At 41.0% G+C, this 16518-nt stretch overlaps 1 protein-coding gene and 1 long non-coding RNA gene across 13 annotated transcripts in view; one reads left to right on the forward strand and one right to left on the reverse strand.

The window, feature by feature from the left end:
- The window catches only part of LOC109924869 (septin-5-like), a 155271-nt gene that overhangs the window by 117701 nt on the left and 21052 nt on the right, over window positions 1–16518 (forward strand). For 10 of the 12 annotated variants that reach the window (XM_048612731.1, XM_048612740.1, XM_048612738.1 and 7 more), the window contains 3 exons: window positions 6452–6553; window positions 7718–7814; window positions 9229–9391. In XM_048612731.1, the coding sequence (XP_048468688.1) occupies window positions 6452–6553; window positions 7718–7814; window positions 9229–9391 (362 nt within the window). Of the gene's footprint in view, window positions 1–6451; window positions 6554–7717; window positions 7815–9228; window positions 9392–10313; window positions 10400–16107; window positions 16241–16518 lie in introns of all 12 variants that reach the window. The other 2 variants (XR_007264871.1, XM_048612732.1) reach the window with 2 other exon arrangements.
- The window catches only part of LOC125486186, a 56202-nt gene that overhangs the window by 3219 nt on the left and 36465 nt on the right, over window positions 1–16518 (reverse strand). The window lies entirely within an intron of this gene.

The following is a 16518-nucleotide window of genomic DNA, read 5'->3' on the forward strand; positions in this document are numbered from 1 at the left end:
AACCAACACAATGAGATGGATCGGAATTGACACATTGGCCTTCGTTCTGAAGGCCACTTATTCCACTGTTTAGCAGCAACAAATGGGTTAAACTTAGAATTCTGTGTTATCAATTAGTTAATAGTCCTGAGGGAAGGGATACTCTGGTCACTAAGCAGCAATGTCATAGAATTTTCAGATGTCATCTGGGCTCAGTTGATAGGTCTATCACTTCTGAGCCAGAAGATAGGGTTCAAACTGAGTTTGTCTTATTCTTAGTGAGTCAATGACATGATATTTGAAATTCCAGATAGTGTCACAGGAGCGTTTTTGAGGCAAAGTATACACCAAGCCACAAAGTGATTTTGAAGCAGATGGCCGAAAGCCTGGCCAGGTTTGAATGAGTATCTTACATGGGAAAAGAAAGGTAAAGAGTCGGAGGTTGTGAGAGAGCGTTCTAGGGCTTAGAGCTCTTTTGCCAATGGTGGTCTTCATTTTCTCCAGTGTTACAAACTGAGCAAAAAAAACAATCTTTAATATCTATCTATCTACATATATAAATTTACATATTTTAATGAGTGTTTTAAAAACACATTAAACAGCCCAACAAATAAGGCTGCTGTGATTGTGACTTTAGCAATAACCTTCTAGAAATTTCCCCAAAGTCAATATTAGCCAGACAATAAAGAGTAAGGTACCTCCTGATGGGTTTGAAATGATTGCAATTGTATAATAACCTGACACAGAAATGTCTATCTCGAATTTTTTTTTTAAAAAATTCTATTTAACAAATAGAAATCCAAATTACACTGTGTTCATTATATTCTACTTGACCTCTGGAATGGGCCATACGCAGTTGGCTATTTGTAATGGAAGCCTTTGTCTCCATAGTAATTGTCTTTACCCTTGCCAGGCGACTAGGTCACATGTCTCCCATTGTAGTGAAGCCAACTGCCTTTTAATCATTGAATTTTGAAATAGCCATTAGTGAAGGGGTCAGTGCTATTCTATTGATGTACTAACAACAATCAACGCCTCTAACTCCCACTACAACGGAAAAGCTTTTGGCCTGTCTTAAAAAAAAACAACAATCTTTGCTTTATGCTTTCTGCAGGTAAAATATTCTGTTATCAAAATAGTGAAGCAGAAGTTAACATTTCAGCAAAATTTCCTCAGAAGACTTTTGAAGCTTTTTAAACTGAGAAGATTGCTGTAACTCCTTAGTTTCTAGCTAGTCAATCAGCCAATCCCCACAAAGTGTGGAGCTGGAGGAACACAGCAGGTCAGACAGCGTCAGAGGAGCAGGAAGGTCGACTTTCCGGGTTTACACCCTTCATCAGGACTGGGGAGGGAGCTTGGAAATAAATAGAGAGGGGCTGGCAAAAGTTAGGTGGGATGGTGATATGTGGATGCAGGTCGGGGACAGTGGGGTTTGGTCAGTGGGAAGAGTGGGACAGATAGGTGGGAAAGAAGATGGACAAGTAGTGTCAGGTCAAGGAGGTGGGGATGAGAGGGAGGATTGGACATAGGCCGAGGGTGGGGAGATTTTGAAACTGGTGAATTCTACATTAAGGCCATTGGGCTGTAGGCTCCCAAGGCAGAATATGAGGTGTTGCTGCTCCAGTTCATGTGTGGCATGCGTCATTGTGGCACTGGAGGAGGCCAAGGATGGACATTTCATCCAGGGAATGGGAGGAGGGAGTTAAAATGGTTAGCAACCGGAAGGTGATGTTGACTATAGCGTACGGAGCGCAGATGCTCCACGAATCGGTCACCGAGTCTGCACTTGGTCTCACCCCGATGCAGAGGAGGCCACATCGGGAGCAACGGTTACTGTAGACCTGGTTGGAGGATGTACAGGTGAACTCCTGTCGGATGTGGAAAGTTTGCTTTGGGCCTTGGATGGAGATGAGAGGGGAGGTGTAGCACCTCTTGCAGTTGCAGGGAAAGCTGCTGGGGTGATGGGATTGGTGGGGAGTGTGGCGCGGATGAGGGAGTCGCGGAGTGAGTGGTCCCTATGAAAGGCAGTTGGGGTGGGGTGGGAAATATCTCTTTAGTGGTGGCGACGGATTGTAGGTGGCGAAAGTGGCGGAGGATGATGTGCTGGATGCGAAGGTTGGTGGGGTGGTATGTGAGGACAAGCGGGATTCTGTCTTTATTTTTGTTGTGGGGGGGAAGAGGGTTTGAGGGCAGAAGTGCGGGAAATGCAAGAGATGAGGTTGAGGACTTTGTGGCTCAATGAAGGGAGGGGGATGTTGTGGTCCTTGAAGCAAGAGGACATCTGGGATGTCCGTGAGTGGAACGCTCCATCTTGGGAGTAAATGCGGCGGAGACGGATGAATTGGGAGCAAGGGATCGCATTATTGCAGGAGGGTAAGTGAGAGGAGGTGTAGTCCAGGTAGCTGTGGAAGTCAATGGGTTTGAAATAGATGTTACTGCTGAGGCAGTTACCGGAAATGGAGACGGAGAGGTTCAGGAAGGAGAGAGAGGTATCAGAGATGGTCCAGGTGAATTTGAGGTTGGGATGAAAGGTGTAGGTAAAGTTGATGAACTGTTCAAGCTCCTCATGGGAGCACAAGGCAGTGCCAATACAGTCATCAATGTAGTGGAGGATGAGGTGAGGGATGGTGCCAAGTGTAATGGGGAAGAGCGACTGTTGCTCGTATCCTATGAAGAGTTTCTAAGACTATTAATTCCCTACAGACTTTGGACTGTAGCAAGGTCCAAAGGAGCAAGGAAATGTTTGATCTCTGGTATCCTTTGTTTTTTTATTTGTTACTAATTGAATGATCTCCAACTTCTTTCTTTTATTTTATCTCTCCATGTGTGTTTGTATGCTTGTCCATGTTGTGAAGCAGTTTCTGTCCCATCCAATAGTGGACAAAATAAACTCCATTTTCTAATTTAACTTGACCACGATGTTGTTATGGTCTTTAGAAAGTTAGGGCACTGACTATCTGTTCCCAACAGAAATTGGGCCTCACGTCTGCACTGGATCAAATAAAACCAGCCATCACCCCAAAAATAAACAATAACAGAAATTGCTGGAAAAGCTGAGCGAGTCTGGCAGCTTCTGTGGAGAGAAATTAGTCAACGTTTTAAGTCGAGTGACCCTTCCTCAGAACTCCAAAATTAAACCTTACCAGGAACCGTGTTTGTCTGATCTCTAATTGTGAATGGGAGAATGAATGAATACCCCTTGACCTTGACATATCCTTTTACCAGAAGACACACAACTGTTAAAAACTGAATACAATCTTTAAAACAACTTGCTAAGCCTATTCTCTCTGCTTGTATGCAGCAGACTGATTTATTCTTCCTCCTTTAAAACTGTGGGGGCACGTTTTCTGCATTTGCTGTGATTTGTAAGGAGCAGATGAATAATGCGGTAATGTTAAGCCAGACGTGGGCGTTGTATTTCACATACTCTTAGAGAGTGGGGAATAATTCAGAAGGAATAATACAGAAACCTAGAAGATAGGAGCAGGAGGAGGCCATTTGGCCCTTCGAATCTGTTCCACCATTCTTCACAATAATGGCTGATCGTCCAACTCAATAGCCTAATCCTGCTTTCTCCCCATAACCTTTGATCCCATTTGCCCCAAGTGCTATATCTAATCACCTCTCGAATACATTCAATCTTTTGGCATCAACTACTTTCTGTGGTATTGAATTCCACAGGCTCACCACTCCTTGGGTGAAGAAATGTCCCCTCATCTCCATCCTAAATCGTCTACCCTGAATCCTCATACTGTGACCCCTGGTTCTGGACACACCCACCATTGGGAACATTCTCCCTACATCTACCCTGTCCAGTCCTGTTAAAATTTTATAAGTCTCTGAGATCCTCCTCATTCGTCTGAATTCCAGTGAAAGCAATCCCAACCTAGTCAATCCCTCGTCATACGTCAGACCCGGAATCGGCCTGTTAAACCTTCGCTGCACTTCCTCGACATTATCCAACTAGCAACAACCTAAATACAAAGCAAGAAACTAATTAAACAGTCCTCCTGTCTTTAAATGGAATTTAAAAGTCTAAAGCTGAAGTCAGCAGCCTAGATTTGTTTTGTTTATTGGCCAGACAGTAGTTTAAAATCCTTTTAAAAATCTCTTTTCTTTTAAATATTTAATGTCTTCTGGGGAAGTTTTGTTGAAAGGTAATTTCTGCTTCACTGTTTCGGTGAATAAACAAAAGATGATTACTTGCATATAGCACAAATATAGGTTGTTGCCTGCTTATTTTACAGGTAGAAGCTTTTCCATTGTAGCCTGGAGTTAAGGTTATACATATTGTATAGTGCAGTATTGACTGCTTAACTGACTGCTATTTCAAAATCTCTCTATCTCAGCTATTAATACCTTAATATCCCAGCCTGTATAGCCTTCCTTCTGCAGCAAAGAATTCCACTGATTGCCTATACTCTCAGAAGAAATTTCTCCTTATCTCTGTCTTACTTATTGAGTTTATGCTTTCTAGTCTTAGATGCTCCTACAAGGGGCAAAACCTTTCTGCATCTATCCTGTCAGGACCACAAGGAATCCTGTTTGTTTCAGTAAAATCACTTCTCATTCTTCTGAACTCCAATATGTAAAGGCCCAACCTACTAAACATCTCCATTAAAAAATCCCTCCAAAGCTGGGGTCAATCTAATAAACCTTCTCTTGATGGCCCCCAATGGTAGTATATGTTTACCTAGATGAGAAGTGCAAAACTGGTGGGTTTGAGTAACTTGTATAGATCTAGCAGAACCTCCCTATTTACCATTACATTTGAAATAAGGTCTACAGTCCCTTTGCCTTCTAAATTACCAGCTGAACTTGTATGTTAACTTTTTTTGTGATTTATGCACGAGGAGTTCCAAAGCCCCATGCTGCAGCATTCTGCTGTCATTCTCCATTTGATTAATATTCGCTCCTGTACTCTTCCTGCCAAAGTGCATAACCTTACATTTTCCCACATTATATTCCATCTCCAAGTTTTTGCCTGTTCACTTAACCTGTCTATATCCCTCTGTAGAATCTTTGTGTCATTCTTCACCACTTGCCTTTCCACCTATTTGCCTCTGTCTCTCTGTCTTTTATTAGTAAGCCAATTCTTTATTCATGCTAATATACCACCCAATACCATTGTCTCTTATACTATTAAATAGCCTAATGGTTATGGTAATTTTTCAAATGCCTTCTGGTTGTCTAAGTATGTTATCCACCGGTTCCCCTTTATCCTGCTTGTTACCGCCTCAAATTCTAATAAATTTGTCAGGCATGATTTCCCCTTTTGTGAAGCCATGCTGACTCTGCCTGATTTATATTGTGCAGTTATAAATGCTTTGCCATTGCAACCTTAATAATCAACTCTAACGTTTTTCTAATAATAGATGTTAGGCTAACTGGCCCATGGTTACCTGTAATTTTGCTTCTTTCCCCTTTAGAATAAAGGTGTCACATTGGAAGTTCTCCAGAATCTAAGGATTCTTGAAAAAGTACTACCAGTGTATCCATTATCTCTCCAGTTACTTTCTTTAATATCTTTGGATGCATTACTTCAGGGCTAGGGACTTAGCAGAGTTTAGCCCCATTAATTTATTAGTACTTTTTTTCTAATAGTTGTATTCATGTCTTTATTTTTTTGCTCCTTGACTGCTTATTTAGTATTTTTGAAATGTTGTTAATGCTATCTGCCATGTAGACTGATGTAAAGTCCGCGATAACCAATGAAGCCTTGTCCTCAGTTAGAATTATCAGCAACATAGTGACTGCCAGGAACCTGGTGACACGCTCATTCCTGAAACATCAACCCGATGCTGTCAAATTTACTTTGAATCCTGCGGTTGTTTTATTTGGGTTCTAACAGAACTTAATAAAGTCAGAAAACAAAACTTGTGTGAGGTTTTTGTCCTTATCCAGAGGTAATGTATCAGTGTTGAGGAACGGGTGTCTTTCATTTGCAGGAAATGAGTATCAAAATCCAGCTAGCTGTAGTAAAATTAGATGCTGAATAGAGGGGTCTCTACACAGATCTAATTCTGTGTTGTTTTATTTCCTAACCTGCCATGCTACAGTTTGACTGAGCAAGATTATTAATGACTGTTAAATTATTTTGTATTGCTATGGAAATATTGCCTTCACTAACTGTATAAAGAATGTGATTCGCTGGTTGCATATCGGTTTATACATGTTAGTTTTACCATCATTTAAATATCCAAATCTTGTCAACAAATGCATTCAACCCTAAATACGCAGCTTAAAGCTGATCAAGACTTAGAGACAACCAGATTGGGGTGAAGATTTCTTAGCCCGTGCAAGAGTACATTGTGTAAGCTGTAAGTGGAATGTCCCATTTATCAGAGAATTGTGACTGTACTTGCCTTCCACCAGCAGATGGTGTTTAGACTTTTGTCCTGAGCTTCTGTTCTCCAGATAGGTAACTCAAAAATGCCTTTTCTAGTTACATTTTCTAACATTTCCTCCTCAGATCCGTGAGGAAATCAAATTCTACGGGATCAATATCTACCAGTTTCCGGAATGTGACTCTGATGAGGATGAAGAATTTAAACGACAAGATCAGGAACTGAAGGTGAGGAACATTTAATAGGAGTGACTGTTAAATGCCTTCAGCTGTGCCACTAACCAGGTGTGTGGAGTCCTATGTAGTTGCTAGATTGGGTCAGACGCAGATAGTGGGCAAACCAACAAGAAGGAAAAACATATTTGACCTCCCCCTTGCCAATCTGCCTGCCACAGATTCATTTGTCCATGACAGTATCAATAGGAGTGACCACCGCACTTTCTTGTGAAGATGGTGGACTGGTGTTCACATTGAAGATTCCCCTCATCAGGTTGTGTAGCATTACGACCATGTTAAATGGGATAGACTTTAACATGTTTTGCAACTCAAAAATGGACATCCATGAGGCATTGTGAGGCATCAGCAACAGTACAATTGTCGTCAACCATGACTAGTAATCTCAAAGCTCAGCATATCTCCCACTATATCAGTCCAATGAGCCAGGGGACCAACTGTGGATCAATGGAGAATGCAGGAGATCATGTTAGGAGCAGCATCAGGCATACCTAAAAATCAGATGTCAACCTGGTAAAGTTGTAATGCAGGACTCCTTCCATACCATATAGCAGAAGCAGCAAGCAATAGCAAAATGCAAGATCAACATCCTGGACATGACCATTGACCAGAAACTCAACTGGTCTTGCCACATAAAGCTAACAATTCTGTGGCAAATGACTCCCTAAGTATCTTTCCAAAACTTGTCTACCATCTACAAGGCATAAGTCAGGAATGTGATGAATACTTAACACTTACCTGGATGAGTGCAGCTCCAATAACACTTAGGACGCTCAACACCATTCCGAATAAAGCAACCTGTTTGACACACCATTCACCAGCATTAATATTCATTCCCTCCACTAGCAACATACACACATGGATTGTAATGGTTTGAGAAGTCAGTTTACCACCAGTTCTCATTGGCAGTTAGAGATTGGCTACAAATGCTGGTCAAGTCATGTTTACATTCCATGAGTAAATAGAAAAAAAGTTGGAACATAGCTTCTGTATGGTTTTTGTAATATAGTCATTATTCTCCCCTGAGACTCAATTCTCTATACCACTGCTCAGTGGTCAATGCAGTGGATTCTCCTTCCAAACAGAAGTATTAATATTCAAAGAAGTATATTAATTTCAACATTTTCTTTTTTTCTGGCCTTTAATGTTCTCTTCCAGGACAGCATCCCATTCACTGTGATCGGTAGCAATACCGTGGTTGAAGCCAAAGGAAGGAGAGTTCGGGGGCGACTGTATCCCTGGGGAATTGTTGAAGGTAATTGTGTATTTTTTTTAAAGTTTTTGTTCAATCTAAATATTTTTGTCTTGCACCTTTGCTTAAAGGATAAAGACCAGGAGATTTAGCTGGATCAATGTAATAGTCTGGTCAGTCATGCCCATATCCCACATTGCAGAGAATGGTACAGAAGAGATTTACAAGGAGGTTTTCTGGACTGGAGTATTTTCACTGTAAAGGAAGATTGGATAGTTTAGGGTTCTTAGAGAAGGCTAAGGCTGAATTGTTTGTAATTGAGGGTCCTGGATAGAGTAGTTGAAAGGGCATTATTTCCTTGTAACAGAAACATAATCAATTCAGTTTCTCTCTCCATAGATGCTGTCAGATCTACTGAGTTTCTCCAGTACTTTCTGCTTTTATTTAAGAATTCAACTATCCACAGCGCTTTTAAGATGGGGTTTACGGCTTTCCGTTAATTTACTGAATCCCACCCCAGCAATTCACCTCCAATTGCATTTCAAAGTATGCCATTTTAGACCACCTCTTTATATGGAGTTACCAAGCAGTGGCTTTAAAGAGAAGCCAGGTTAAAAGCAGTTCACTCTGTATTACCATTTAATAATTGGGTTTGATGTATGTCTAATCTTTTCCAAACTCCCTTGGTAGCATTCTTGCCCACATGAAGTGATGGTGTGACTTGAGTATTAACCTGGTCTGACACGACACACAACACTAAGGAAAGGTGGCTTTGTTGAAAGTGTTAGCCTTTGGATGTGATGAAAACTGAGGCTGTCCCTTCTCTGTTTCCATGAATGTTAGTGGGGAGGTGATGGCCTAGTGGTATTATCGCTGGACTGTTAATCCAGAGACCCAGATAATGTCTTGGGGACCTGGGTTCAAATCCCACCACGGCATATGGTGGAATTTGAATTCAATAAATATCTGGAATTAAGAGTCTAATGATGACCATGAATCCATTGTCAATTGTCAATTGTCAGGAAGAACCCATCTGGTTCACTAATGTCCTGTAGGGAAGGAAACTGCCATCCTTACCTGGTCTGGCCTACATCTGACTCCAGACCCACAGCAATGTGATTCTTAACTGCCCTCTGGGCAATTAGGGATGGGCAATAAATGCTGCCTAGCCAACAATGCCCTCATCCCGTGAATGAATAAAGGGGGGAGAAAAAAGTTCTGTGATGTTATTTGAGCAACAGAGTTTTCCTGATCTTTTGGTCAATGATTTGCACTCATTGACACCATTAATATCAAACTAACTGGTCATTTGTCTCATTGCTGTTTGTGGGGCCTTGCTATAATGCAAATTAGTCATGCATTAACCAACCCACATAACAAAAATGAGTGTATAATGAGAAGCTTTGCACCATTTAGATCTATCTGTTAATGTACTGACTATGACTACTGATACCTTCTATGCTCTTCCTCTTTGCAGTGGAGAATCCTGCTCACTGTGACTTTGTGAGATTACGAAACATGTTGATTCGAACACACATGCAGGATCTGAAAGATGTGACCCGTGACGTGCACTATGAAAACTACCGAGCACAATGCATCCAGAGCATGACCAGGATGGTGGTGAAAGAGCGGAACAGGAAGTAAGTGAATTCACTTATACGTAGGTGGAATGAGTGAATACATTAAGTCAAAATACACATCAAATGTGTGTTTTTGGGGCCTATGATTGCAAAACCGAACTTATGATCATTAATTCATAACTGCGCCATAGTAGGATGGGAGATTTAATTCAATAAATCCATTACCTTGTGGGATAATATCAGAAAAAGAAAACCGTAAAAGTTGTTAGCTTTTAAGGCAGAGATGAGAATTTTTTGTTTGTTTTGAGGGTTGAAGGTCAGTGGAAGTCTTCTCCCCAGACAGCAGTAATTCTTGATCGAGAGATTCAAAGGGTATAGAGCACGTTGTATGATGGTCCTCACCACAGTTACCTTGCTTTACAATGAGTAAATTTGCTGCCACTATCCTCCTTTTTGAGGTTGAGACCTATAGGACTAGACTGATTTAGAGGAAAGTTACCCAGGCAGTTTAACAAGTAGAAGCTCTTGTTTTTAAAAAGATTTAGTTTATTGCATGATGGCAACTATGTACAAGATGCACTGGCATGACAGACTTTGTTACTGAGAATATGGAGAGACCTAGATGGTAGACCTATCTCCTGGTTTTCCCACCCGAATCCCTATGACATCACATATTCTGTAGTCCTTAATGCACTCCTCAGTATTAATCCAATTGGAGCCTGCAGGGGTTGGGCAGGAAAATGGCGATGTGGCCACAATCTGGTCAGCTCTGATCTTATTGAGTGACACAGCAGGCTTGAGAGGCCAAATGGCCTACTCCTTCTTCTAATTCATATGTTCATATGCTAGATTGTCCTTTAGGAAAGAGAACTTGCTACATCTGTCTGGTCTGACTTACACATAACATTAGTGCTGTTGTGTTTCCCAGTATGTCTGTATACCTTTTAAGGGACATGCTGACAATGTCATCTTCATACAATAGTGTGCGACCTGAGAGGAGAAAGGTCTCAGACTCTGATCTTGACTCGGGACACTTGGTGCATGATATGCTGATAGATATATGCTATGGTGAGTAAAGTGGAACAAATCAACAAAATCTATAATTGGTGTGTTTGCTGCACCAGTTCAAACACTGCACAGCTTATTTTGATATCTGAAAAGCATGTGGCACCAAGAGGCATTGGGCATGCGTACAGAAAATCTGCTTACAAAGGTCAAGTCAGATTGCAGAAGAAAACATAGGTGACCACAAGATAGTGAAACACTGCAACACTAGAAGCAAGGAAAGTGTTCAGATGATGTACAAACACATCTACAGGGTTCAGAGTCACCCAAGCGAAAGGCACAATTCAAAAGGTGCTTATATTTTCTGTGTTGTTAATCTCGCACACCATGTCAATGGAATAACGTGATCAGAGGTTTTCACATCCAGTAACATCATATGTCCTGAAAAATTAAGATGACACACCCTAAAAGCTAAATTCAACACAATTGCTTGTGCCAACATATTACCTCAGCAAGTAGTGGTCCACAATACAACCTATAAGAGACTGTCTCAGTGTATTATGGATCACTGATTCTATGCATTGGAAGAATCACACTGTAGTACCAATATATAAGCTTATATTCATAGAATCATAGAATCCCTACAGTGTGGAAACAGGCCCTTCAGCCCAACAGGTCCACACTGGCCCTTGGAGCATCCCACCCAGACCCATCCCCCAATAACCCACCTAATCTACACATCCCTGAGCACTACGAGCAATTTAGCCTGGCCAATCCACCTAGCCTGCACATCTTTGGACTGTGGGAGGAAACCAGAGCACCCGGAGGAAACCCACGCAGACACTGGGAGAATGTGCAAACTCCACACAGTCGCCCGAGGCTGGAATCGAACCTGGGTATTGGCTTCCTGCCATTTTCTACCTAGTGAACTTGTGCAATCCAGCACACTCAGGATTACTGGTATACACAGTCTTGGTATATTCCCATCCATGAGATTCCATCTGCACTCCCTGTGGTGAACAGACCACTCGAAATGCAATCAAACCAGTTAAAGATCTCGAATGCCTGGCACCAAACTGCTTCAACACAATCAGCAATTTTAATGGTGATAAGGATTTGCCACGAGGATGATACAATCTCATTTATTGATCCTCCAAGAAAGTGCAGTTTGCATATTCAAGAGAAGTTTCATGTGGAACTGATGAGAAGGAGTTAAACCTTGTAACTTTGGAAGATTGATCACCGCACAGATTGGTGTAATTCCATCATGTGCATTTTAAAGGAAGATAAGACCATTAGATATAGATATTTCTCAACCCTATTCTCCTGCCTTCTTACTGTAGCTTTTGATCCCTTTAGTAATTAAGAACCTTGTCTTAAATATACTCAATGACTTGGCTTTCACAGCCTTCTGTGACAATGAGTTCCACAGATTAACCACCCTCTGGCTTAAGAACTTCCTCCTCATCTCCGTTCTAAAGGGTTGTCCCTTCATTGAGTCTGTGCCATCAGGTCCTAGTCTTTCCTACTAGTGGAAACATCATCTCCACATCCACTCTACCTAGGCACCTCAGTATTCTGTAAGTTTCAACGAGATTCCCCCTAATCCTTCTAAACTCTGAGTACAGACCCAGAATCCTCAACTGCTTCCCATATGACAAGCTCTTTATCAACTGCTCCCCATATGACAAGCTCTTCATTCCCAGGATCGTTTTTGTAAACCTCACCTGGATCCCCTCCAAGGCCAGCACATCCTTAGATACAGGGCCCAAAACTGCTCTCTCAATTCCAAGTGCAGTCTGACCAGAGCCATACACAACCTCAGCAATACATTACTGTTGTTATATTCTAACCCTCTTGAAATAAATATTGACATTGTGTTTGCCTTCCTAACTGCCAACTGAACCTGCATGTTAACTTTAAGAGAATCCTGAATTAGGACTCCCAAGTCCCTTTGTGCTTTAGGTTTCTGAAGCCTTTCCCTGTTTAGAAAATATTCAATGCCTCTATTCTTCTTACCAAAGTGCATAACCTCACACTTTCCCATATTGTATTGCTACTTCTTTGCACACACTCCTAGCCTGTCCAAGTCCTTCTGCGGCTTTCCCACTTCCTCAACACTATCTGCACCACCACCTAGCTTTGTGTCACCTGCAAATTTAGCAGCAAAGCCCTCAGTTCCTCATATCACATGAATGTTTGTAGTCCCGTCACTAACACCAGCAGAACTCCACTAGTCACTGGCTGCCATCCTGAAAAAGACCCTTTTATCCCACTCTCTGCCTTCTGCCAGTCAGCCAATCCTCTGTCTATGCCAGTAGCTTGCCCCTAACGCTGTGGGCTCTTATGGCATTAGAGTATGCCTACATCCAAGGTGAGTCATCTATGACTAAATACTGACACTGGAAGAATTGTAAATTTTCAAGAGCAAAATTGTTTTCCAAGCTGGATGCGAAACATGGACACCAGCCTGTCCATTTAGCAGAAGAATACCGGGAACTCTCAACGTTTAGGATGCCTTTTGAATGATACAGTTTCTGATAGTTTTTATTTGGACTATCAGTAGATCAAGACTTATTCTAACAGCACATGGATAGAACTGTTGAAAGTATTTGGTGAGCTGATGATATCATGGTCATGGATCAGACCACAACCTTCTACTGATGGCAGATGGCTCACAACATGGATTGACATTTAATAGTACACAGTACCATCCACGAGATAAACATATATGGGACTGTTTACTGTATTCATGAAGTCTGTCCCTGTCCAAGTAAGAGGAAGTAAAACAAATTCTGATCTCCCAGGATAACAAGGATCTGTGATGATGCCTTGGACTTTATAATTCTTGCTTCCCATATATTCCCAACGTCCCTGAAACCATGCCTCCACTGAAAAATCTACTCAAGATTCACGTCTCTTGAGTGTGGCAAGACAACTGCCAATGCGTCTTTGATTCTCAAGTAGGTTCTGTCAGGAAAATCTTGCAATATTCTGACCTTAGGTATGACATCATTCTTGAAGCGGATGCATCGCCAAAAGGTCTAAGCAAACTTTCCTAATTTTGCGTGAAATATTAGCTGCCAATATTTGGCATTTGTGTAATTTCACATCCACTTATTTGATGAGAATTTCATGGTTGAAACATGTAAGATGCGAGAAATGACCTGCTATAAACTGCTTACGAATGCACCTTGACTTTTGTAGTGCCTGTTAATCCAGGTGTGAGGATATGACTTTTAAGTCCGATACCAGGATAGTTATATCTGTCACACTGACCTGATTATACAATCCACACAAAGACTAAGATATTTCTTTTGATAGACACTTGGATGTTCTTCATTATGCAACTGAAAATGATACATTCGGCTTTAGTGACAGTCAGTGTAAATAGTTGCTGTAGGCAATTAGTGAAGGTGAGGAACTACAAGAGCTGCAAATGACTATTATCCAGGGATACTCTGTAGTATTAAAGTAGTAGCTGGGAACAATTATTATTTTGGCTATTCAGAGATGAACTTAGTATTTCATGGCATGTCATTTTTAAGGTAAGCAAGCCCTGATGCCTTTATGCCAGGATATCAACCATGCTATACCAGGAGCACATTGGGGTTGCAGTACCAGATGCGAGTATGAGTGTCTTTGGACTGACCAGAGGTAAATAAGGGTATTCAATAACCTGTGAATTCATGCGAGACATGCCAAAAGGACCAACCCCAAAGTGAGGGGAGCTTTTATGTCCATATGATATTTTATCCACTCCTTGGATGAAACTAGCAAAAGATCTATTCGCAGTGCATAGGGAAGATTACATCCTTGTGTTGGATTACTTCTCTAAATTTCCTATCGTTCAGCAATTTAGCAACACAAAGAATGGAATCATCACAACACAATGACCACAATATTCAGTTTATTTAGTGTCCCGTAACAGAGTATCTGACAACGGACCGCAGTTTACTGGTAAAGCATTTCAAGACATGCACACAAAGTGGGGAGTGACCTATATCATGTCCTTGCTGCACTATCCACACTTAAAAGATCCAGGACAATGAACGGTACATAGGACCAAATCAATGATCAACAAGTGTCAAACGAGAAAACAAGATTTTCACATTGCATTGCAGCATTTTCATCTAACATCAATGGAGGTGACGACAATCCCCAGCACAACTAATGCTCAGAAAGCAAGTGAATGACTTTGCCTAGCAACCAATTGTCTAATCATTCCAAATAAATGGCATTCTCTTCCATGCGTGAAGGACATACACAATGAGCAAGCAGGTAGAGAGCAACCGAAATTCTGCACTGGAGTCAGAGTTACAAAAATAAATACATGGGTACCAGCAAAGGATTCTCGAACATACAAACATACAACCATCCCAGGTCATATAAAGTCATTATTAATTGTGATGCTATATAACAAAAGACCAGAAGTCCGTTCAGACCAATGTTCAACATGCCAGACATGCACAAAAAGAGTGAGGAAGGAAAATCCAATAATGTTTGAACAATGATGTTGACTGATAGCAACCAGAAGCAAAACATCAAGTCGTCAAACAAATACAACAAATATCAATCAAATGTACAAAACAAGACATTGAAATTTGACTTGTTAATCTTGGAAAATGTTTTCATCTGTGATTGTAATTACCAAAGGTGGTGGGTGGGGGGAGGGGTGTGGGGTGGAGTGTAGGGTGATGGCCTAGTAGTATTATCACTGGACTGTTAATACAGAGACCCAGATAACATTCTGGGGACCTGGGTTCGAAACCTGCCACGGCAGATGGTGGAATTGAAATTCAGTAAGAATCTGGAATTACGAGTCTATTGATTACCATGAATCCATTGCCAATTGTCAGGAAAACCTAATGTCCTTTAGGGTAGGAAACTGCCATCCTTACCTGGTCTGTCCTACATGTGACTCCAGACCCACAGCAATGTGGTTGACTTTTACCTTCCTTCTGGGCAATTAGGGATGGGCAATAAATGCTGCCTAGCCAGTGATGCCCTCATCACATGAATGAATAAAGAATGTGGATTTATCTTTTATCTGCTGGAGACAATCTTTTATCTTTTATCTTTGGAAAAAGGAGCTTGTTATGTTATGTCTCACAGTTAGTATAGCAGTATAGCTTTAAGAGACATGATACAGTGATATCATGTCCAAAGCATGTGACTTTAGGGTAAAAACATATCAAATTTCATCTTCTCTCACGTCCCTTGAAGCATGATGTGCTGGTAGCATTCTGCTGTTTGTAATTGAATCACTTAATATTAACTCTGACACACGTGTCTATGAATGTAATACTTGTATATATTAATGAGCTGTAATAAGTGTTGGTTAGATTCTTCAATACCATGTTACCAATGTCCTAGTTTCTTGTTTTACGAGGGATAACCTAAGCATTGCCACATCAGGTAAAGGAACACTGCTGAAAGCAAAAGCCACATTAGGTCCCACACATCATGATTGATGCCTCTCAGACTTGTTGAATAAAGGCTGACTTGCCAGTGCAGTCCACAATCTGAGAACCAATAAAATAAATGCCTAGGATTTTGTTTTGCTCCTTTAGTGATATGTAACTTTTTTTGTTTTGACTTTATGATAATGTGATTAGGTTTTGGTGGTCGTCATCTTGGAATATTAATGAAAATGATTGGGTGGTATGTTGGTTAGATACTTATTTATTTATTTGGCTTGGATTTTAATCTGTCTGGTGACTGTAATGTTGTGTGAAATGAGTAAATGGTCAATCTCACTCCAATAACAGCAGGCCGGTTGGTGTGGAAGTTGGAAAATCGTCATATTAGTGCAATTGAAGTTGAGAGTCTGGAACAAAGCATTTTCTTTGAATAGAAGAAACTAGACCATTCATGACCTACCTGATCCAAGGCTGATATTCTGTAGGTTATATTTTTAACCCCTTGACTAAAGATCAGACTTTTGCAATGGAAACAATTGACAATATATTTTTGTGTCATCATATACCATGTTCTGCATTTCCCCACATGAGTAGATTGGCTGACTTAATCTAAACTCTAATTTTCAACTAGTAAAGCTAACTTCCTAACCTTTTCTAAAGATTTCCAGCATGTTCTTTATTGGTCTGTTTTGGCTTTTCTATTTTAAAGCACGTGTCTCTGTGTCTCTGTGTCTCTGTGTCTCTGTGTCTCTGTGTCTC

The sequence above is a fragment of the Rhincodon typus genome, chromosome 26 (assembly GCF_021869965.1).
Source record: "Rhincodon typus isolate 14 chromosome 26, sRhiTyp1.1, whole genome shotgun sequence".
Classification (NCBI taxonomy): domain Eukaryota; kingdom Metazoa; phylum Chordata; class Chondrichthyes; order Orectolobiformes; family Rhincodontidae; genus Rhincodon; species Rhincodon typus.